At 46.3% G+C, this 22,906-nt stretch overlaps 2 protein-coding genes across 2 annotated transcripts in view; one reads left to right on the top strand and one right to left on the bottom strand.

The window, feature by feature from the left end:
- GAMT (guanidinoacetate N-methyltransferase) overlaps nucleotides 1-22,906 on the top strand; it is a 218,826-nt gene that overhangs the window by 85,155 nt on the left and 110,765 nt on the right. The window lies entirely within an intron of this gene.
- Nucleotides 1-22,906, bottom strand: part of APC2 (APC regulator of WNT signaling pathway 2) — a 56,724-nt gene that overhangs the window by 9,480 nt on the left and 24,338 nt on the right. The window contains exons 5-12 of the mRNA XM_083720131.1: nucleotides 21,196-21,304; nucleotides 18,856-18,969; nucleotides 16,126-16,203; nucleotides 10,918-11,004; nucleotides 8,469-8,856; nucleotides 6,965-7,060; nucleotides 2,926-3,065; nucleotides 1,002-1,079 (exon numbers count right to left, since the gene is read on the bottom strand). Coding sequence (XP_083576257.1) covers nucleotides 1,002-1,079; nucleotides 2,926-3,065; nucleotides 6,965-7,060; nucleotides 8,469-8,856; nucleotides 10,918-11,004; nucleotides 16,126-16,203; nucleotides 18,856-18,969; nucleotides 21,196-21,304 — 1,090 coding nt within the window. The remainder of the gene's footprint in view (nucleotides 1-1,001; nucleotides 1,080-2,925; nucleotides 3,066-6,964; nucleotides 7,061-8,468; nucleotides 8,857-10,917; nucleotides 11,005-16,125; nucleotides 16,204-18,855; nucleotides 18,970-21,195; nucleotides 21,305-22,906) is intronic.

Here is a 22,906-nt window from a genome sequence, read left to right on the forward strand (position 1 = left end):
TTGTTTTGTTTTTAAAAAATGGTTTTCATTGGTGGTTTTCAGCTGGGAATTTTGTTGCTGATAATTTCACTGCTTTATTCTTTGTGTCGTCGTTTTGCCTTTGCATCTGGGTACATAGAAATCTTATGGGATAAATAAATAATATAAATCGGGGAAAAAATATGCTAGAATGCCTACAAATGTCTGTCGTCGTTGTATATATATGTACACACACACATATATATACACACACACACACAAATCAATGTGGGAATGTGGAGAACTTAACTGAAGATGAGTAGAGGGGGGAGGGGACAAAAATGGAGAGGAAGTGAAATGGACGGATACACTCGTTCCTCATTGTGACAACCCTGCACATCAGCCCAACACATTGGGAGAGGGGTGCCAGCTTGGTGAGGAAGTGTGTGGAAGTCTGCTGCAGAAGTGTGGAAGTCTTCTGCCAAAGTGTGTGGAAGTATGTGGAGGTCTTCTGCAGAAATGTGGAAGTCTTCTTCCGAAGTCTGAGGAAGTGTGGAAGTCTTTTGTGATAGTGTGTGAAGTCTTCTGAAGAAGTGTGGAAGTCTTCTACGGAAATGTGGCAGTCTGCTGCAGAAGTGTGTGGAAGTCTCTTGCGGAAGTCTTCTACGGAAGTGTGGAAGTCTTTTGTGAAAGTGTGTGGAAGTCTTCGGCCAAAGTGTGTGGAAGTATGTGGAAGTCTTCTGCAGAAGTGTCAAAGTCTGTGGAAGTGTGGAAGTCTTTTGCCGAAGTGTGTGGAAGTCTGCTGCAGAAAGTCTTCTATAGAAGTGTGGAAGCCTTTTGTGAAAGTGTGTGGAAGTCTTCTGCTAAAGTGTGTGGAAGTCTTCTGCTAAAGTGTGTGGAAGTCGTCTTCTGAAGTCTGAGCAAGTGTGGAAGTCTTTTGTGAAAGCATGTGGAAGTCTGCACAGAACTGTGTGAAAATCGGCTAGGGAAGCTTGCTGTGGGCAGATGCAGATCCCCCCCCCTTGCCTTTGAGCTATCCTTACCTGGTGGAGCTCTTCACTTTCAGACGCCAACTGCGCCACAATGGCCTGCATACATCTCTGGCGGGAGCACAACGTCGCCTGGGTAGAGCAAAATGAGAAACAAGGGAGGAGAGGTGGGGAGAAGGGTCATCATCTGAGAAACTGCTGCGGTCTCCCATCAAAACCAACTCACCCCTTTTGCCTTCAAATGTTCCTCATTTCTGCATTTCGCCTCCAAAGCGCAGTGCGCCCATAAACACTGGTCTGGTGGCTCCCCAACCTATTTTTTTGGGGGGGTGTTCCCCTTTGCTTCCACAAACTCATCCCCAGTGCTGCTCTACCCCACCATATAAGAAAGCATTGTTCAGCGGTTTGCTGGACCGACTGCAGAAAATCATAAATTCAAAACATCTAGTACACCGGCTGAGAAGCTCCCTGCCCACAGACTGTCCCTCCAGAGTGGTCCATGCTCTGGTTATCTCCCGCTTGGACTACTGCCATGCGCTCTCCGTGAGGCTCCCTTTGAAGGTAACCCAGAAACTACAACTAATCCAGAATGCGGCAGCCAGACTGGGGACTGGGAGCAGCCACCAGGACAATTTGGGACTCTCGGTCATTCTGGACTCACAGCTGTCCATGGAGGCGCAGGTCCATTCTGTGTCCAGGGCAGCCGTCTTCCAGCTCCATCTGGTACGCAGGATGAGACCCTGCCTGCCTGCGCATTGTCTCTCCAGAGTGGTGCACGCTCTGGTTATCTCCCGCTTGGACTACTGCCATGCGCTCTATGTGGGGCTACCTTTGAAGGTGACCTGGAAACTACAACTAATCCAGAATGCGACAGCCAGACTGGGGACTGGGAGCGGCCGTCAAGACCATATAACACCCGTCCTGAAATACCGGACGTTTCCAAGCACAATTCAAAGTGTTGGGGCTGACCTTGAAAGCCCTAAATGGCCCAGTATTCCTGAAGGAGCGTCTCCACCCCCTTCATTCTACCTGGACACTGAGATCCAGCTCCGAAGGCCTTCTGGCGGTTCCCTCCCTGCGAGAAGCGAGGTTACAGGTAACCAGGCACAGGGCCTTCTCGGTGGTGGCACCCTCCCTGTCAGATGTCAAGGAAATCAACAACTATCTGACTTTTAGAAGACATCTGAAGGCCGCCCTGTTTAGGGAAATTTTTATCGTGTTTTTAATATTCTTTTGGGAGCCGCCCAGAGTGGCCGGGGAGGTCCAGGCAGATGGTCGGGGCGTATAAAGAATACATTATGATGATTGTTATGTTTTCAAAGTCCGATTGGGACCTACAACTCCGGCGCTGCCCCACGGAACCCGTATAGATGCTTCGCTCGCACTCAGCCTTTCTCCTGAACCAGTTGCAGGTGCCTGGACTTTCCCCCACATGTTACCGTATTTTTCGCTCTATAGGACGCGCTTTCCCCCCTCCAAAAATGAAGGGGAGATGTGTGTGTGTCCTATGGAGCAAATGCAGGCTACTTGGCTTCAGCGATAGCAACGCGAAGTGCAGAGGGAGCTATCCCACCACGCTCCGGAGGCTTTGCATTGCTTTCGCTGAAGCCCCTGGAGTTCCCCCTGCGCTCCGAAGGCTTGCGGATAGCCGTCTGAAGCCTGGAGAGCGAGAGGGGTCGGTGCACACCGATCCCTACTGGTCTCCAGGCTTCGCTTCGCTGGAGAGGCACTGCACAGTTTTCCCTCTCTGTGCAGCGCCCCTTCAGCGAAGCGGGAGGAGAAATGGAAGGGGCGCTGAGCAGAGAGGGGGGGAAATTCCCCCCCCTCGTTCTCCCCCTCCTATGGTCCTATAGAGCGAAAAATACGGTACTTTCTTTTAGTGCCTTCAAGCCTCAGACGTTTCTCCGCTTTGGGATTCCGTGGGCCAAGTGATGCCGAAATCTCAGCCGAAGTGCATTCCCACCCCACCCCCCAGTACCTTGTTGACAATGTCCCCAAACGTGAGGTTCGTCAGAGCCATGCCGGTGTAACGCCGCAGGGCCAGATTGAGGGGATCGCTGGTCATTTGGTGCATTTCGTAGTCCACCTGAAGGAGTTCGGCAACAGCCTGCAGTCCGCCTAGGAAGAAGAAAAGGTGGTTGAAAGACTGGCTGCTTCTTGAGAACACAGGCATTTTGGATTTAGAAGGTTTTAACAATGTTTTTGGGTGGCATGCATATTTGTGGTATGACAAGGTTAAAGCACATAAAGCATTTAAAAACCATATTGTCAGGAAAGCATTGTTTAATGTTTGGATAAGATATAAGGATTTATTGGAAAATAAAACCCCAAGGTGGTTGTCCCCAATGGAAGCAAAAGCTCAGAAAAAGCTCAACATGGAGGCCAAATGGCCGAAATATTGGGAAATTTTGGAACAAGAAGGAGATAGACTGAAACTGCAGAGTTTTGAGAAACTAAAAAACAAAGTGCGAGATTGGCTTCATTATTATCAGATAATGGAGGCATATAATTTGGACAAGAAAATTGGCTTCCAGGTGGAAAAAATCAAAATTAGAAACAGAACTGTTAGAACCCAAAACTAAGATTTTGTCAAAGATGTACAACTTGCTGTTGAAATGGAATACTCAGGATGAAACGGTGAAATCTGCTATGATTAAATGGGCACAAGATGTTGGACATAACATTATGTTTGCTGACTGGGAACAGTTATGGACCACCGGTATGAAATTTACGGCACGTAATGCCCTAACAGAAAATATTATGAAAATGATTTACAGGTGGTACATGACCCCAGTCAAGCTTGCAAAAATCTATCATTTGCCCGATAATAAATGTTGGAAATGTAAAGAAAATGAAGGTACATTCTTTCACCTTTGGTGGACGTGCCCAAGGATTAAGGTTTTCTGGGAAATGATATATAATGAAATGAAAAAGGTATTTAAATATACCTTCTTGAAGAAACCAGAGGCCTTTCTCCTGGGCACGGTCGGCCAATTGGTGTCAAAGAAGGACAGAACTCTCTTTATGTATGCAACAACAGCAGCAGCAAGAATACTCATCGCAAAGTACTAGAAGACACAGGATCTACTCATTCTGGAAGAGTGGCAGATGAAGATGATAGACTATATGGGACTAGCAGAAATGACCGGCAGAATCCGAGACCAGGGAGAAGAGTCAGTGGAAGAAGATTGGAAGAAATTTAAAGACTATCTACAGAAATACTGTAAAATTAATGAATGTAAGAATGATGTCGGACAGAAATCAAGTGGTTTCTAGCTGTAATGTTTTAAGAGAATAGGGGGGAAAAGGTTCAGAAGGAGGTTAAAACTTATTGATAAGGATTTGCTGAATTAACAATTTGAAATGGAATACCAAAAAGGGAGGTATGAGGAGGTCTGGGAAACAAGTTAATGGAAAATAAGTTGTGGAAATTGTGTGTGTTTTTTAATTATTTTTATTTTTGTATTTTTGTGATTTTTTCTTTTTGATTTTTCTTTTTGTATTAATATTGAAAATTTTAATAAATATCTTATATTTTTTAAAAAAGGAAGAAGAAAAGGGAGGCTGCTGTGCTTGACCCCAGACGTATCAAAGAGCATCTCTTTCTCTCTCTTTTAATGTATTTTTTTAATGTTTAATTTTTGTGTGTTTGGTTGTTGGTAAAAAAATAAACAGTGAAACCCACCCAGGTGGCTGATACATTGGGTATACATAATCAATACAGCGGTACCTCGGGTTACATATGCTTCAGGTTACATACGCTTCAGGTTACAGACTCCGCCAACCCAGAAATAGTGCTTTAGGTTAAGAACTTTGCTTCAGGATTCAGGATAAGCACAGAAATGGTGCTCCGGCGGCGCAGCAGCAGCAGGAGGCCCCATTAGCTAAAGTGGTGCTTCAGGTTAAGAACAGTTTCGGGTTAAGAACGGACCTCCGGAACGAATTAAGTACTTAACCCGAGGTACCACTGTAATAACATATTCAAATCAGCCATATGTTCAATTCTATATACCTTAACAGTCCTCCGTCCACAAGGTTTATTTAACTTTTAACATTTTAATTGCCCCAAATTATTCAAACCCACCCAAATAATTCAATATCTTCTCAAACCAATCCTGACCTTAAACCCTTTCATTCTGTGTATCTTCACAGTTAGATATTCTAAAATTATAATATTATTCAGGTTTTTTCCTCCACTGGTACACCCCTAGCTCTTCTGCATTTTTCCAGTTACTTGCTGCAGTCTGGCTGCAGTTACCATCATTTTTACCCATTTACATTCCTCTTTTGTTTTTAACTTGGTGCTACTCAGACTAATAAGAACCATTAATTTAGAACCTTCCCATCCACAATTTCCGATATTTCTATACCAATCTGTTTCCAAAATTCATTAACTAACAGACAATCCCACCACATATGACTGTATATTCCCATCACTCCACATTTCTTCCAACAATTCTTACTTCTAGATTTCGTCATATGATATAACGTTACAGGTGTATAATACCATTTTTGTACTAACGTCAACCCCTGTTCCTAGATTATCCTAGAGGTCGCAGCAAAGGGTGGTTGCTGAAAGATTCTTTCCCAATCTTCATCTAAAATCTGTTGCTTACCGGAACTTACCGGAAGAATAAGAAATCAAGACAAACTTTTTAAAAAAATAAAATAATGGAAATGTTCTGTTGAATATTTACAGATAAATTGTAAGCAGATAAGAAGATTGGCAGGGTTATTGTAATGACCCATAGTTTTATAAGGGTATGTATTTAGATGACTAAACGAGGAAATTAAGTTAATTTGGATATGCAGAAGATATTAAAAATGAATTTAAGGAACAGCGCGGGAAGAGGGGGAAGGAAGTCAAGGTTGGAAATGGTAGAATGATTGTAAAATTAGCGAAAGGTCTAAATCTAAACCTGAAAAGCATAATTTTTTTAAATTTTTTTTTAAAAGGAAGAACAGAGCTGTGGAATTGTAGAGTGAAGGGAACCCCAAAGCGTATCTAGCTCAACCCCTGGCAGGGCAGGAATCCGAGAAAAGCAGGGAGAGGGGTCAGAGAGTGAGAGACAAGCAGGACGGGGAAGATATTGGCCACATTTTATTTATTTTATGCAGAAAGTAATTATGGCTAGATAGTCACAGACACAAACTCAGATATGCAGATGACATAACCTTGATGGCAGAAAGTGAGGAGGAATTAAAGAACCTTTTAATGAGGGTGAAAGAGGAGAGCGCAAAATATGGTCTGAAGCTCAACATCAAATAAATGAAGATCATGGCCACTGGTCCCATCACCTCCTGGCAAATAGAAAGGGAAGAAATGGAGGCAGTGAGAGATTTGACTTTCTTGGGCTCCATGATCACTGCAGATGGTGACAGCAGCCATTAAATTAAAAAACGCCTGCTTCTGGGGAGAAAAGCTATGACAAACCTAGACAGCATCTTAAAAAGCAGAGATATCACCTTGCCAACAAAGGTCTGTATAGTAAAAGCTCTGGTTTTCCCAGTAGTGATGTATGGAAGTGAGAGCTGGACCATAAAGAAGGCTGATCGCCGAAGAATGGGTGCTTTTGAATTCTGGTGCTGGAGGAGACTCTTGAGAGTCCCATGGACTGCAAGAAGATCCGACCTCTCCATTCGGAAGGAAATCAGCCCTGAGTGCTCCCTGGAAGGACAGATCCTGAAGCTGAGGCTCCAAGACTTTGGCCACCTCATGAGAAGAGAAGACTCCCTGGAAAAGACCCTGATGTTGGGAAAGATGGAGGGCCCAAGGAGAAGGGGACGACAGAGTACGAGATGGTGGGACAGTGTTCTCGAAGCTACAAACATGAGCCTGACCAAACTGGGGGAGGCAGTGGGAGACAGGAGGGCCTGGCGTGCTCTGGTCCAGGGGGTCACAAAGAGGCGGACACGACTAAACGACTAAACAACAACAACAGTCACAGACAAGGGATTCTACGGCGTCATATTTTGTGGGAGGGAAGGAGAACGATAGAATCTTAATTTCCTCTTACCTAACTCGTTCATCGCCCGGCGATAGTCTTCGTCGAAGGAGAGCTTCATGATTGCACACGTGGCTTGGCAGATTTGCGGCTCGATAGGGACAGGCCCTGCCAAGAAAAATGTATATGATAAAGCGTTGAGAAATGCGGAAAACAACGAGAAGAGGCAGGAAGAAGATATTGGAGATATTCTTCAGCGGTCCAGACTATGGGGAGCCTGGAAAAACTAACAATTAACAATTCGGACTGTAATTTGGTTGTGTTTAAAAAAAATTAGTTTATTGTTTTTAATTGTGGATATGTTGATGGTTGTTTTTACTGGAAAATCAAGAAAAGTGATTTTTTTAAAAAATGTATATGAGATGTATTTATAGATAGTTGAGCTCAGAAGGGCAACTTTGCAAAAATTAACCTCTCTCAGCGGTGGACTCTGAGGGTTTGGGGCCGAAGATGCTCTCCTGAATCTTCTGCACACCAAGCACACGCTCTCCCCCTAAGATACGTCCTCTCTAAAGATCAAGTAAGATTCCAGTCCTTGCTGTTAAAAGGAAGCCGCTTTCTACGGAGACAAACGGCCACTCCACCTAGGTCAATGTCACCAGCACAGGCCGGCAGAAGCTCTCCAGGGCGAACTCTTTATGAGCAAAAATACAATCTGCACAGGAACTTCAGGCCCCCGCCAGTCCTTGGAAGTAACCTCTGTGCAGTACCCTTTCTGGCCTGCTGCCATGGTGGCGCTATAGAGCTTGAGCCGGCGGACATCCTCTGATGGGCACTGTGGTCTAATCCACTGAGCCTCTTGGGCTTGCCAATCGGAGGGTCGGTGGTTCGAATCCCCGCGACGACGGAGTGAGCTCCCGTTGCTCGATTCCAGCTCCTGCCAACCTAGCAGTTCGAAAGCACACCGGCGCAAGTAGACAAATAGGTACCACTCCAGTGGGAAGGTAGACAGCATTTCCATGTGCTCTGGTTTCCGTCATGTGCCAGAAGCGGTTTAGTCCTGCTGGGCGCACGACCCAGAAAACTGTCTGCAGACAAACGGCCTGAAAGCGAGATGAACGCCGCAGTCGCCTTTGGCTGGACTTAGGTAAAGGTAAAGGGACCCCTGACCATTAGGTCCAGTCGTGACTGGCTCTGGGGTTGCGGCGCTCATCTCACTCTATAGGCTGAGGGAGCCGGCGTACAGCTTCCGGGTCATGTGGCCAGCAGGACTAAGCCGCTTCTGGCAAACCAGAGCAGCGCACGGAAACGCCGTTTACCTTCCCGCTGGAGTGGTACCTATTTATCTACTTGCACTCTGATGTGCTTTCGAACTGCTAGGTGGACAGGAGCAGGGACTGAGCAATGGGAACTCACCCCGTCATTGCGGGGATTCGAACCGCCGACCTTCTGATCGGCAAGTCCTATGCTCTGTGGTTTAACGCACAGCGCCACCCGCGTCCCTTGGCTGGACTTAGTAAAAATGCCCTTTACCTAGAGAGTGAGAAGGGGATTTGTAAGACCCAGGTGGTTTTACCTGCTCCCCTCTCGGGGGTCTTTGCTCCGTCCTTGCCGTGAGCCTTCAGCCAGTCCCAGCAGGTCTCCGAATAGGAACGGATCTGCTCCAAAACGTGCAGGACTCGCATCTCCTTCTTGGCCTGCCCTTCGTCGGGCTGTGAGAACACGATGTTGTGAAGGGCGGCGTTGGCCCTCATGCGACAGTCCTTCCCGGCGGCTCCGGGGCTCTCAGGAGCCCCTGGTTCCCGGTCCGTGTCATGGAGAATTTGGACGAGGAGGGGCAGGCAGCCGGACTTCCGCATGGCCAGACAGCTTTCCTGGGAGCTGGACATCGCCAGCAGGGTTCGAGACATGTCCTCCTTGTCCCGGGTTGCCAGCATGGAAAGGAGCCAAAATACCACCTCCACCTGCAAAAAAGGCAGAAAGGGAGAATCAGGTGCAGGTCTCAAAAGTAGCCACCAGGGGGTGCTCATGTCAAAGCTGTAAAAGGGTAAAAGAGTGTTGGGGAACGATGGAGAATGAATCGGAGAAAATGTTTAAAGACTATTTGGTTCAATATGTTAAGTTAAATTAATGGGAACAGCTTGCAAATACCAGATGGGCTTAGGATTTAGATACCGTATTTTTTGCTCTATAAGACACACTTTTCCCCTCCTAAAAAGTAAGGGGAAATGTGTGTGCGTCTTATGGAGCGAATGCAGGCTGCGCAGCTATCCCAGAAGCCAGAACTGCTTTCGCTGCGCAGCGATCCCTCTTGCTGTTCTGGCTTCTGAGATTCAGAATATTTTTCTTCTTGTTTTCCTCCTCCAAAAACTAGGTGCGTCTTGTGATCTGGTGCATCTTATAGAGCAAAAAATACGGTATGTAATGTGATGAATTATTATGTTTAATGCTGTTGGAAAGAAAGAAATATGTTAAGTGGTTAAGTTAATTTTTTAAGAATTTAGGTTTTGGAAATCTGCTGAAATGTTATACACTGAAATTCAACCAGGGGGATACAAGGAAGTCACTTAACAATGATACAAAGTTTGGTTTAAATACGGTTGAGATTTATGTATGTTTTATTTTGGGGGGGGGGGAACAATAATTATTTTTTTGAAAAAAAGAAAAAAAATGTTTAAAAGCAAATGGGATTGTTTTAAGAATTATCGGTGCAAAGATGGTTCCCAAAGTAATACAGTGGTACCTTGGTTCTCAAACGCCTTGGTTCCCAAACACCGAAAACCCAGAAGTACCATAAGTGTTCTGGTTTTCAAATATTTCGCAAGTCAAACGGACTTCCCGAACAGATTATGTTCGAGAACCAAGATACCATTGTATTTTGTGTTTTTTAGGCTTTTTTGGTGTGTTTGTTTTTGTGTGGAAGCCAGTTCAGCTGATTGATTGATTGATTGATTGATTCTGTGACTGCAGAAATGGATAAAAGCCCCCCATCCAAACAATACTATCATCAGAGCAAATAAGAAAAAATAATAATTTTAATTTTCATCATCTACGATACTGTCTTATTTATTTTATAGTACAGCCCATTGGTTATTGCTTCCATTTTATGGATCAACGGTCTCGTTAGAGAGTAAAATTCATGTTCACTTGCTGTTTTGTTTTTAAAAGTCTGGAACGGATTAATCCATTTTGCATGACTTTCTATGGGAAAGCGCACCTCAGTTTCAGAACGGACTTCCGGGATGGATTAAGTTTGAGAACCAAGGTACCACTGTACTTGGATGTGCGCAGATTAAATTTTCACAAAATGGGAAAGGAAAAAATTGGAGGAAATATATTATATAAAGAAAAGGATGTAAGTATGTTAGAACACAGTACAGAAATAAGGAAACAAAAAGAAGCGATGAAGCTGTAATAGAGCTTACTTCCGGGTTTGCAGTGTTTGGGTTCCAAGTTGTTGGAGAACCAGGGTGTTTTGAGCATAGCTGTCAACCGTCCCTTATTTGGCGGGACAGTCCCTTATCCCAGCGCTGTGTCCCGCTGCTGTCCCTTATTGATGATGTCCCTTAAATTTCCCGGGTTTCAAAGGAAGCAGCTCCTCTCCCTCCCTCCCTCCCTGCCGGCCAGGGAGGAGGGAGGCTCCAACTGTGTTGCTTGGCTGCGTTGCTCACCCAATAAGGAGTCTAAGAATGACTGGGGGGTGGAGCTTGTGCCAATCAAATCGGCCGCGTTGCCTGGGGACTCACCTTTGCTCAGCGCTTCCCAGCGGAGAGGGGACGGTGGTTTTCCTTGCTGCATCCCCTTTGCCGTGTTGCTGCGCTGTGGGAACCACCGCTTGAGGCTTCGTTTGGCTGCTGGCTGGGCTTTCTGCCTTTGGCTCAGAAGTTGAACCTACCTGTGCTTGGAAAATCCCTTATTTTGGCTGCTGGTCCCTTATTTTCGAGGCTGCTGGTCCCTTATTTTCAAATCTGTAGGTTGACAGCTATGCGTTTGAGAACCAAGGCACCACCGGAAAACCAACTTACCTTGTTGCCCTGCTGATTCGCATCTTCAGGGTGCGTTGGAATCTCAAGGTTCCCATCCTCTTCCAGGCCGGAAAGTTTCCCGCAGAGCTGGGGGAAAAGAAAAATATTTAAAATAATAGCTTTTCTTTTCTTAAACCCAAATCTGCCAGGATTCACCATGCTGGCAGAGAAATTCCCAGAGGGACTGGGACTCCAGGAGACCAGGGTTCGAATCTCCACTTCAGCCATCCAGCATCCTGGATGGTTTTGGACCAGCCTCGCCTACCTCACAGGGTTGTCGTATTAAGCCAAAACAAAACAGAGAGAAGGGGAGCCACATATGCCACCTTGAGCTCCCCAGAAGACAGGATATAATTTTTAAAAGAATATCAATAATAATAAATGCAATTGATTGATCAATCAGTTACATTGCAATTTTATGTTGTGGACGGCTGTGAGATCTATGGATGAAGGACTGTATACAATTATTATTATTATTATTATTATTATTATTATTATTATTATTATTATTATTATTATTTTACATGTATACAGGTTAATGGGACGCGGTTGGCGCTGTGGGTTAAACCACAGAGCCTAGGACTTGCCGATCAGAAGGTCGGCAGTTCGAATCCCCACAATGACGGGGTGAGCTCCCGTTGCTCGGTCCCTGCTCCTGCCAACCTAGCAGTTTGAAAGCACGTCAAAGTGCAAGTAGATAAATAGGTACCGCTCTGGCGGGAAGGTAAATGGCGTTTCCGTGTGCTGCTCTGGTTCGCCAGAAGCGGCTTAGTCCTGCTGGCCACATGACCCGGAAGCTGTACGCCGGCTCCCTCGGCCAATAAAGCGAGATGAGCGCCGCAACCCCAGAGTCGGTCATAACTAATGGTCAGGGGTCCCTTTACCTTTATAGAGGTTAATAATAATAAATCAACCTGGAGCCAGCCTAGGAGGATAAAATATGTGCCTCATTATGGCATAAAAATGCAGTACTGTAAATAAATATATCCAGTGCTTCCCCCCCAAAAAAACATTTTAGGGATACTCTCATTTTGACTCAAGAAACTCACCATTTTATAGTTCAAATTGGGGGGAAATAAATACAGTGAATGGACAAAAGGCCGCCATCAGGGCGTAGCAAAGGAACTGAAGATTCACTGTCCTAGAGAAGAAACTAAAAATTTTGAATTTCTTTAGTTTCTTCTCCTGTTAGATTCACAAAATGTTTAGGGGTATGCTAAGGAAAAAAGCATTGAATATATCAGTAAAAAAGGGAACATTTTCACTTGCCACCCTAACACTGAGGTCCAGCTCCGAGGGCCTCCTGGTGGTTCCCTCCCTGCGAGAAGCCAAGTTACAGGGAACCAGGCACAGGGCCTTCTCGGTGGTGGCACCCGCCCTGGGGAACGCCCTCTCACCAGATGTCAAGGAAATAAACAACTACCTGACTTTTAGAAGACATCTGAAGGCAGCCCTGTTTAGGGAAGCTTTTAATGTTTGACGTGTTATTCTGTTTTTAATGTTCTGTTGGGAGCTGCCAAGAGTTGCTGGGGAAACCCAGCCAGATGGGTGGGATAGAAATAGTAAAGGTAAAGGGACCCCTGACCATTAGGTCCTGTCGTGGCCGAATCTGGGGTTGCAGCGCTCATCTCGCTTTATTGGCCGAGGGAGCCAGATTACAGCTTCTGGGTCATGTGGCCAGCAGGACTGAGCCGCTTCTGGCGAACCAGAGCAGCGCACGGAAATGCCGTTTACCTTCCTGCCGGAGTGGTACCTATTTATCTACTTGCACTTTGACGTGCTTTCGAACTGCTAGGTTGGCAGGAGCAGGGACCGAGCAACAGGAGCTCACCCCTCACGGGGATTCGAACCGCCGACCTTCTGATCGTCAAGTCCTAGGCTCTGTGGTTTAACCCACAGCGCCACCCGCGTCCCGGGAGAGAAATAAATTATTATTATTATTATTATTATTATTATTAGGGGATAACCCCTCCACAATCCACAATTCCCTTTTTTAGGCTGAGAACAATGAAGACTAGAATCTTGCTTGCACTTGGACAGAACAACCACGGCCCCTCCACCCCCTTAATTCTGAATTTATTTCATTTTACTCGGATTTGCCAAAAGGAAAGCGCACACCGATAAATAAATTTTGGAGTGAGGTTAGGATGCAGAAAGCCACACAGACCTGGCTTGCGTCCCGGCAAATTTTGGTGGCACCAGGTTGTCGGGAGAAGAAAGCTATCGCCAGCCAAACCTTTCTCCCTTTTACACACAGAAGTTGGCAGCTGTGCCAAATCTGGTTGCGGCCATCAGGCCAGCTTGCCCCCCCCCCCGCTTTGCTGACCTACTTCTCGTTGCCATGGCAACTGCCTCCCTTTTCCACAGGGACGCCTGAACAAAAAAACCCCAGGCTTTCTTTTCTTTCTCATTGGGGAAAGAGAACGGGGAAAGGAGAAGAGGAGGCAGTTTGGTCCCTGGAACGATGCAGAAATCCATCCATATTCTGTCCCAGGCGCAGGACCAAATCACGGCCCTAGCGTTTGCCCTTCGAGGGATACTCACAAGGACAGGAAAAAGAAGGTTGAAAAAACAAAAAAAAACACCTCTCCTTTTAAACACCCCTCCAGTGCTGGATTTAGCTAAACAAGCTAGAGAGCTGGACCACAAAGAAGGCTAATGGCCGAAGAATGGATGCTTTTGAATTCTGGTGCTGGAGGAGACTCTTGAGAGTCCCATGGACTGCAAGAAGATCCAACCTCTCCATTCTGAAGGAAATCAGCCCTGAGTGCTCACTGGAAGGACAGATCCTGAAGCTGAGGCTCCAAGACTTTGGCCACCTCAGGAGAAGAGAAGACTCCCTGGAAAAGACCCTGATGTTGGGAAAGATGGAGGGTGCAAGGAGAAGGGGACGACAGAGGACAAGATGGTGGGACAGTGTTCTCGAAGCTACCAGCATGAGTTTGACCAAACTGGGGGAGGCAGTGGAAGACAGGAGTGCCTGGCGTGCTCTGGTCCAGGGGGTCACAAAGAGGCGGACACGACTAAACGACTAAACAACAACTACAAAACAAGCTATAGCTTAGGACCCCCAAAAAAATTAAAGGGAAAAAACCCCTGGATGTACATTTCTGCTAGTGGGACAGCTGTCCCTCGTTTTTCGGGCAGCTGGTTCTATCTCCCTAAGTTCATATTTCGACATTTGTCCCTGTCAGAATTCATTTGGTTCGCTTTGGCCCAGTTCTCCAATAAAGATAAAAACACAAATAAAATAAAACCTACACTCAGCAACGGCGTTTTGTGTTGTGTAGGCTCCTTTAATGCTTGCCTGCTACCTAAAATATCGCCGGTTTGCTCCTTTCTGTATATAGGCTTTTATTTTATTTGTTTTTTATCTTATATCTTGGAAATGTACACCCCCCTTCAGTTTTTTGGGGGGGACCCAAAAGAGTGGGGCCCTAAGCTATAGCTTGTTTAGCTTATACGTAAATATGTACCGTATTTTGTGCTCTATAAGACTCACTTTTTCCCTCCTAAAAAGTAAGGGGAAATGTGTGTGCGTCTTATCAAGCGAATGCAGGCTGCGCAGCTATCCCAGAAGCCAGAACAGCAAGAGGGATTGCTGCTTTCGCTGCGCAGAGATCCCTCTTGCTGTTCTGGCTTCTGAGATTCAGCCTATTTTTTCCCCTGTTTTCCTCCTCCAAAAACTGTTTGCGTCTTGTGGTCTGGTGCATCTTATAGAGCGAAAAATACGGTAAATACGACACTGTCTAATCTAGTCGCTGCAGGAAAAGGCTCATTTTTTTGATCTGTTTGTCCCGCAGATACGAGGATTCGAATTCGCAGGCAGCGGATGGTCTCCTGCCATTCCCTGTGAGACAAGCTGGGGCTGTCACAGCGTTCATTCTGGTGAGCGGACATCTCTGCCTGGCTGCCGTGACGGCTTAGCATCACGGGTATCAAATCTCTGCCTGGGGGGTCGGGACGACAAGGGGGAGGAAGAGGGAAAGGGTTGCGATGAGACCCACACATCCTTCTGCGATGGACCAGTTTTGGGGCAGGTTTCATCCTGATCATGAACCGGAAAGGTGCAGGGGTCATGGGTGTACCCAGGATTTTTTTGGGGGTGGGCCAGGACACCCAGCAGCCACCCTCCTCCGTCAATACGATACGATACGATATCTTTATTGTTGTCATCCCATACAGAACAAAACCCCTAAAAAATCTGAAACCCCCTTTTAAAATACAATATACTCCCATAGAGACTACCTTAAAAAGGTAAAGGGACCCCTGACCATTAGGTCCAGTGGTGTCCGACTCTGGGGTTGTGGCGCTCATCTCGCTATATTGGCCGAGGAAGCCGGCGTTTGTCCGCAGACAGCTTCTGGGTCATGTGGCCAGCAGGACTAAGCCGCTTCTTGTGAACCAGAGCAGTGCACAGAAACACCGTTTACCTTCCCGCCGGAGCAGTACCTATTTATCTACTTGCACTTTGACGTGCTTTCGAACTGCTAGGTGGGCAGGAGCAGGGACCGAGCAATGGGAGCTCACCCCGTCATTGCAGGGATTTGAACCGCCGACCTTCTGATCGGCAAGTCCTAGGCTCTGTGGTTTAACCCACAGCACCACCCAGAGACTACCTTATACTGCATTTAAAACCAGAATTGCATTTGGGTGGAAACTGTTTCTCAGGCGGCTAGTCCTAGTCTTTATAACCCTGTACCTTCTGACAGGGTTAGAATAACGGGAAGAATAAGAGATCAAGATGAACAGAAATTTCAAGACAATTGGGTTAAATATTGGACGTATATTGGAATCAAAGTATAAAAGACACTGGCGGGACTGGAATAACTCTAACAGTAAGGGGTTACTATCTAAAAATAGATAAAATACGTGCCTATAGAGTTTATCTGATACTTACCAAAGGAGTGGAGGGAAGTCCAAGGCTCAGCAGAGCCTAAAATATTTATATTTACGACTTATGGAGTGGATATATTATGTGTAACCTTAATGTTGGATTTTGCATACGTCTATTTGTATATATGTATAATATCAATAAAAATGTATTTGCAAAAAAAAAAAAAAAGAGTCGGACACGACTAAACAACAAAAGAAAGAACCAGCTGCATGAAAAATGGAGGACAACTGGCTTACTAACAGAACATGTGAAAAGGATATTGGGGTAAACACTGATCTGTGCACACACACCCTCGCTCCAAGCCCCCTCACCTGAGGCTCCGATTGCTGGACCTTTTCTTGAGCTTCGATTACCTCTTTGTCGATCTGCTCCAGCCGAGACGCCCGGATCTGTTGTTTTTTTAAATAAAAAAAGAGCAAAACATTGTTTTATTTACCGGCAAGGTCGCTTCAAACCACATCTGCCCACTCGGCCGTTTTGATCACAAGGTGGGTGGCAATATTAAAACACAATGTTAAAAACTGTTCAGAACAACAGTGGTTCACGATAAGAGAAGAAAATAAGATAACATCACAATAATTTTATATTTTATTATTATTCGATTATAATAATATTAATAATATGTAAGGGCTCTTGCCCACTGGTCCCATCACCTCCTGGCAAATAGAAGGGGAAGAAATGGAGGCAGTGAGAGATTTCACTTTCTTGGGCTCCATGATCACTGCAGATGGTGACAGCAGGCCACGAAATTAAAAGACGCCTGCTTCTTGAGAGAAAAGCAATGACAAACCTGGACAGCATCTTAAAAAGCAGAGACATCTCCTTGCCAGCAAAGGTCCGTACAGTTCAAGCTCTGGTTTTCCCAGTAGTGATGTATGGAAGTGAGAGCTGGACCATCAAGGAGGCTGATCGCCAAAGAATGGATGCTTTTGAATTGTGGTGCTGGAGGAGACTCTTGAGAGTCCCATGGACTGCAAGAAGATCCAACCTCTCCATTCGGAAGAAAATCAGCCCTGAGTGCTCACTGGAAGGACAGATCCTGAAGCTGAGGCTCCGAGACTTTGGCCACCTCAGGAGAAGAGAAGACTCCCTGGAAAAGACCCTGATGTTGGGAAAGATGGAGGGTGCAAGGAGAAGGGGACGACAGAGGACGAGATGGTGGGACAGTGTTCTCAAAGCTGCCAGCATGAGTTTGACCAAACTGCGGGAGGCAGTGGAAGACAGGAGGGCCTGGCGTGCTCTGGTCCAGGGGGTCACGAAGAGGCGGACACCACTAAACGACAACAACAAAGGGCTCTTGCAATCCTCCCTCCCTATATAAAACTGTAGAATTGGAAGGGAACACAATGGTCATTCAGTTCACCCCTCTGCAACATGGCATTCAAACCCATGACCGTAAGATTAAGGGTCTCCCGCTCTACCGACACAGCTTGTTTAGGATGACGTGGTCGCATCCCGCATTGAGTTTGGGGTGGGTTCATCTAGATGCCCCCCAGAGCACCCCCTCTTTCTAGCTCAGTAAAGTCCAGTGATTCTATAGCAAACCCGATAGTTGGGTCAGCAGAGCACGAGGCTCTGAATCTCAGGGTTGCGGGTTTGAATCCTGTGCTGGGAGAAAGATTCCTGCATTGCAGGGGTTTGGACTGCGTCCTTTCCAACTCTGTATTGCCTAACTCAAATCCCCCTGGTCTAATATCCCTAGTGCTGCAAAATCCCAAAAGCGCCTGGACTAAAATGGTTTATCAAAAACTTCACTCTTGTGGTTTATCACCACAACAGCTACTCACTTTGGATTTTAGTAAAGCAAACAGTCTAATTTGTCGGCGCCAAAATGATCTCTAGGGACACGGGTGGCACTGTGGGTTAAACCACAGAGCCTAGGACTTGCCGATCAGAAGGTCGGCGGTTTGAATCCCCGCAATGACGGGGTGAGCTCCCGTTGCTCGGTCCCTGCTCCTGCCAACCTAGCAGTTCGAAAGCACGTCAAAGTGCAAGTAGATAAATAGGTACCGCTCCGGCGGGAAGGTAAACGGCGTTTCCGTGCACTGCTCTGGTTCGCCAGAAGTGGCTTAGTCCTGCTGGCCACATGACCCAGAAGCTGTATGCCGGCTCCCTCGGCCAGTAAAGCGAGATGAGTGCCGCAACCCCAGAGTCGGCCACGACTGGACCTAATGGTCAGGGGTCCCTTTACCTTTTACCTTTAAATGATATTGAGCGTCAGAACAACTTGGCCACAATAAGGACATTTTGCCCATGGCATGACTGTTTTCCACCTTCCCATTTCGACTCTCCAGCACCCTATCTGCATCATCTAGCAATTCCAAAATATAGATGTGCCTTTACTCTCGCAAGATTGAATGTCTTGCCCTCGGCTGAACTTGAGGGACGATTCCAACAGATGCCACGCGAAAAACGTCCCTGTGGAGATGCCAGTCCCAAATCGGTGGCGCATGCCCTTCTGGCTTGCCCTCTTGATAAAGACTTGAGGAATGAGATTATCACCCCTCTTTTATTGTCCATTCTGGGTCGCCCAGACACTGCCCCAGTGTCCTTTCTCCTGGCAGATCAAGACGAGCAGGTGACAGCAAAGGTGGCAAGGTTTTTCGCTGGGGCAATCAGAATAAGATCCACTATTTGACTATGGATTCAAAACCCTAAAATGCATTTTATATAATTGACTTTTTATTTCTATTCTTTGTATATCGTACAGCGGTACCTCGGGTTACATATGCTTCAGGTTACATACGCTTCAGGTTACAGACTCCGCTAACCCAGAAATAGTGCTTCAGGTTAAGAACTTTGCTTCAGGATGAGAACAGAAATCGTGCGGCGGCAGCGGGAGGCCCCATTAGCTAAAGTGGTGCTTTAGGTTAAGAACAGTTTCAGGTTAAGTACAGACCTCCGGAACAAATTAAGTACTTAACCCGAGGTACCACTGTATTGTTGTTTTATTGCTATGGTCGATGGCGGACGCAACTAAAGATTCATTCATTCATTCAATTAATGCAACTCTATAATTCTACGATTTTTATAATCCTCACCTGGGCTCTTTGTACCATTTCGTCTGTCGTCCCAAAACGCTCCTCCATGAGGGTTCGGATGTGTTGGGCTTCGAATTCGAGTTGCTGGCGGATCAGGTCCATCTGCATCGAAAACTGGACAGCGGCACGGGAAGAGGCCGGGTTAAAAATGCAAACTCCTGTGTGTTTGAGTTGGCAAACCCTCCCTTGGAAAGACTGATTTATGGTGCAACTGGGAAAATTAATGAGCAGACGCTTAAGACTAAACAGACTAAAATGGCGCTTTGCCGCTCGAACAGGACTGTTGGATCAGCGTGTGGTGATTTAAGGAGAGCCTTACAAAGTTCACACAGAAATATAACAATGTTTGGTTTAACCCGCCTGCAGAAACAACTCAGAGGCTATTAAGAAGAAAAATGATAACAACAAGAAGATTGGAAGATGGGATTTGTGAATATCAAAAGCAGCAGAAATGAGAGATGATTGGACCCTCACTGAGCTCGGAACATGGGAACCCCCAACAAAAGTTAACATTTGGCAAAATATTCGGACTACATAATATGTATTGGTAGAATTTGGAATAATTCATGTGATATGATTGGATGGTTAAATGGAAAACTTAATAAAAATTATTACTAAAAAACAAACCAAAAAAACCACAAACTCCATCTGTGCACTGTCCCTCTCCCTGAACAATTCCATAATTTTTAGAGAGGTGGATTCCGGACATTTGCATTTGCTTGCGAAACACCCACAATCGAAGAATATTCCGATTTCCCACCCCTGTCAGGTTTCGCCGACGCTGCTCATTTGGAGTTGCCGCCAACGGAGTTTTACTCAGAGTAGACCCCACTGAAATGGCTAGGCCTCAGTGAATCATGCCCGTCGATTCCAATGGATCTGTTCTGAGTAGGACTTGCACGCAACCTTTCCTTTGCCAATTCTTTTTTTTTTTTAATGGCTGAGATGGTTAAAAAAAACTCCCTCTGAATTTGGCCGAGAGAATCTTCTAGATCATTAAAGGTAAAGGTAAAGGTACCCCTGCCCGTACGGGCCAGTCTTGCCAGACTCTGGGGTTGTGCGCCCATCTCACTCAAGAGGCCAGGGGCCAGCGCTGTCCGGAGACACTTCCGGGTCACGTGGCCAGCGTGACATCGCTGCTCTGGTGAGCCAGAGCCGCACACGGAAACGCCGTTTACCTTCCCACTGGTAAGCGGTCCCTATTTATCTACTTGCACCCGGAGGTGCTTTCGAACTGCTAGGTTGGCAGGCGCTGGGACCGAGCAGCGGGAGCGCACCCCGCCGCAGGGATTCGAACCGCCGACCTTTCGATCGGCAAGTCCTAGGCGCTGAGGCTTTAACCCACAGCGCCACCTGCGTCCCATTTAGATCATTGCTTCCCCCCCAAAAAATATTCCTGGACACCATCGTTTCTTGAGGGTGCTGGGAATTGTAGCTCAGTGAGTGGGGGAACTACAGTTCCCAGATTCGTTTTAAAAAACAACCTTAAAACATTGCATCAAGCAGTGTTAAAGCAATAAAGCGTTAGGCGATGGACTTTTGTCTTAACATAATCAAAGACTCAGGGTTTTGTGGGATTGTTTCAAGCCTTCTCAAAATAAAGAGATTGATTGGTTGATTGATTGATTGAATTCACCCAGCCCTAAAATAGCCTGGGAGATGTCAAGAAATGTTACCATATTTTTCCGTGTATAAGATGCCCCCACGTAAAAGACGACCCCTATTTTTCGAGCCCAAAATTAGGAAATAATTAATTGCAACATTCCATGTATAAGACGACCCCCAATTTTAAACAAAAAAAAAATTGAGGGAAAATATAGTCTTATGCGTGGAAAAATACTGCACCGTATTTTTTGCTCTATAAGACTCACTTTTCCCCTCCTAAAAAGTAAGGGGGAACGTGTGTGCGTCTTATGGAGCGAATGCAGGCTGCGCAGCTATCCCAGAAGCCAGAACAGCAAGAGGGATTGCTGCTTTCGCTGCGCAGCGATCCCTCTTGCTGTTCTGGATTCTGGGATTCAGAATATTTTTTTTTCTTGTTTTCCTCCTCCAAAAACTAGGTGCGTCTTGTGGTCTGGTGCGTCTTATAGAGTGAAAAATACGGTAATTAGACACAAACCGGCATATTTAGGACACAAAGAGAGAGTATTACAAGCCCGTTTAGGCCAAAGCTTCGTATTTGTGCAATGTTCTTCATTCCAGCTCCTCTTTCCGCAGAATCTCTCTCACCGCAAGCAGAGACACCAGGGACTAGGAACTTGAGAAGAGCTTTGCACTAACCTTGGTCCTGCAAACCCCTGGTATGCCAAGAGGGGGGCCCTGTGGGTTTCTGAAACTTACCGTCTCCACGTGAGGGAGCTCATCCAGCCTTTTGGAGAGGCTTTGGAGTTGAGTATAGTACCACAATTTTTCCTTCTCCTCTTTTTCAATCTCACTCAGGAGAAAACATCTGGGAGAGAGGAAAGGGGGGGTGAGTAAAGCACAGTGGGAGGGCGTCAGTCAGAAAAGGAAGGCTTCTCACCCCCCCAAAAAAAAGAACCCTAGGAACTGTGGTTTGTTAAGGGCGCCGGGAATTGTAGCGCCGGGTGCGGGAAAACTACAGCTCCCAACACTCTTTCTTCGGGGGGAGCTTTAAATGTACGGTGTGGATGTCTCTACCCTGCAGTTAGCTAAATCGAAAGCTGGCATAGATCATAATGGCACACTTTCAGTTAGGTACGGGAATCTGCGTTGGGTTCATTTAGCCAGTATTGTCTGCTCTGGCTGGCAGCTTGCTGTCCACCATATTTCCCATCACCTGATTGTGATCCTTTTTTTGAGGCAGGAGAATTTGGGGGTCAAAGCTAGGGACGCAGCAAGGAAAACCACAGTCACCTCTCCGCTGGGAAGCGCTGAGCAAAGGCGAGTCCCCAGGCAAGGCTGCCGATTTGATTGGCACAAGGCATGCAAGCTCCACCCCCCAGTTGTTCTTAGACTCCTGATTGGGTGAGCAATGCAGCCAAGCAACACAGTTGCTGGCCGGCAGGGAGGGAGGGAGGGAAGGAGGGAGGGAGGGAGGGAGAGGAGCTGCTTCCTTTGAAACCCAGGAAATTGAAGGGACATCATCAATAAGGGACAGCAGCGGGACACAGCGCTGGGATAAGGGACTTTCCCACCAAATAAGGGACGGTTGACAGCTATGGTTCTCAAACACTGAAAACCTGGAATTAAGTGTTCCAGTTTTCAAACGTTTTTTCGGAAGCCGAACATCCGATGTGGCTGTCGGCTATTGTTTCCGGGACGCCTGCACCAATCAGAAGCCACGCCTTGGCTTTCGGACATTTCGGAAGTCAAACGGACTTCCGGAACAGATTAAGTTTGGCCTTTTGGTTTGTGCTATTTATTTTGCGTTTTGTTTTTGAGGCTTTTTCGGTTCCTTGGTTTTTGTGACTGTTTGGAACCCAGTTCAGCTACTGATTGACGGATTGTGTGACTGTGGAAATGGATAAAAGCCCCCCCCTCCAAACATCGACTATCATCAGTGCAGGTATGAAAAGTATTTAATTTTAATTTTTATCATCTACAATACTGTCTTATTTATTTTATAGTACAGCAATTTGATTATTGCTTTCATTTTATGGATCGATGGTCTTGTTAGATAGTAAAAGTCATGTTAAATTGCTGGTTTAGGGGTTGTTTTCAAAAGTCCGGAATAAATTAATCCGTTTTGCCTTATTTTCTATGGGCAAGCGTGCCTTGGTTTTGGAATGCTTTGGTTTTGGAACGGATTCAGTTTCAGAACCAAGGTCCCACTGCATTTATTTATTTCTTGAATTTATATACCGCCCTATACATCTGTGTGTGTGTGGGTGGGTGTGGGTTATTCACAGAATAAAATCAAGATAGGTAAAGGTAAAGGGACCCCTGACCGTTAGGTCCAGTCATGGCCGACTCTGGGGTTGCGGCGCTCATCTCGCTTTCAGGCCGAGGGAGCCGGCATACAGCTTCCAGGTCATGTGGCCAGCAGGACTAAGCCGCTTCTGGCGAACCAGAGCAGCGCACGGAAACGCCG

Source organism: Podarcis gaigeae (genome assembly GCF_964106915.1).
Source record: "Podarcis gaigeae genome assembly, chromosome: 18".
NCBI classification, from domain to species: Eukaryota; Metazoa; Chordata; class Lepidosauria; order Squamata; family Lacertidae; genus Podarcis; species Podarcis gaigeae.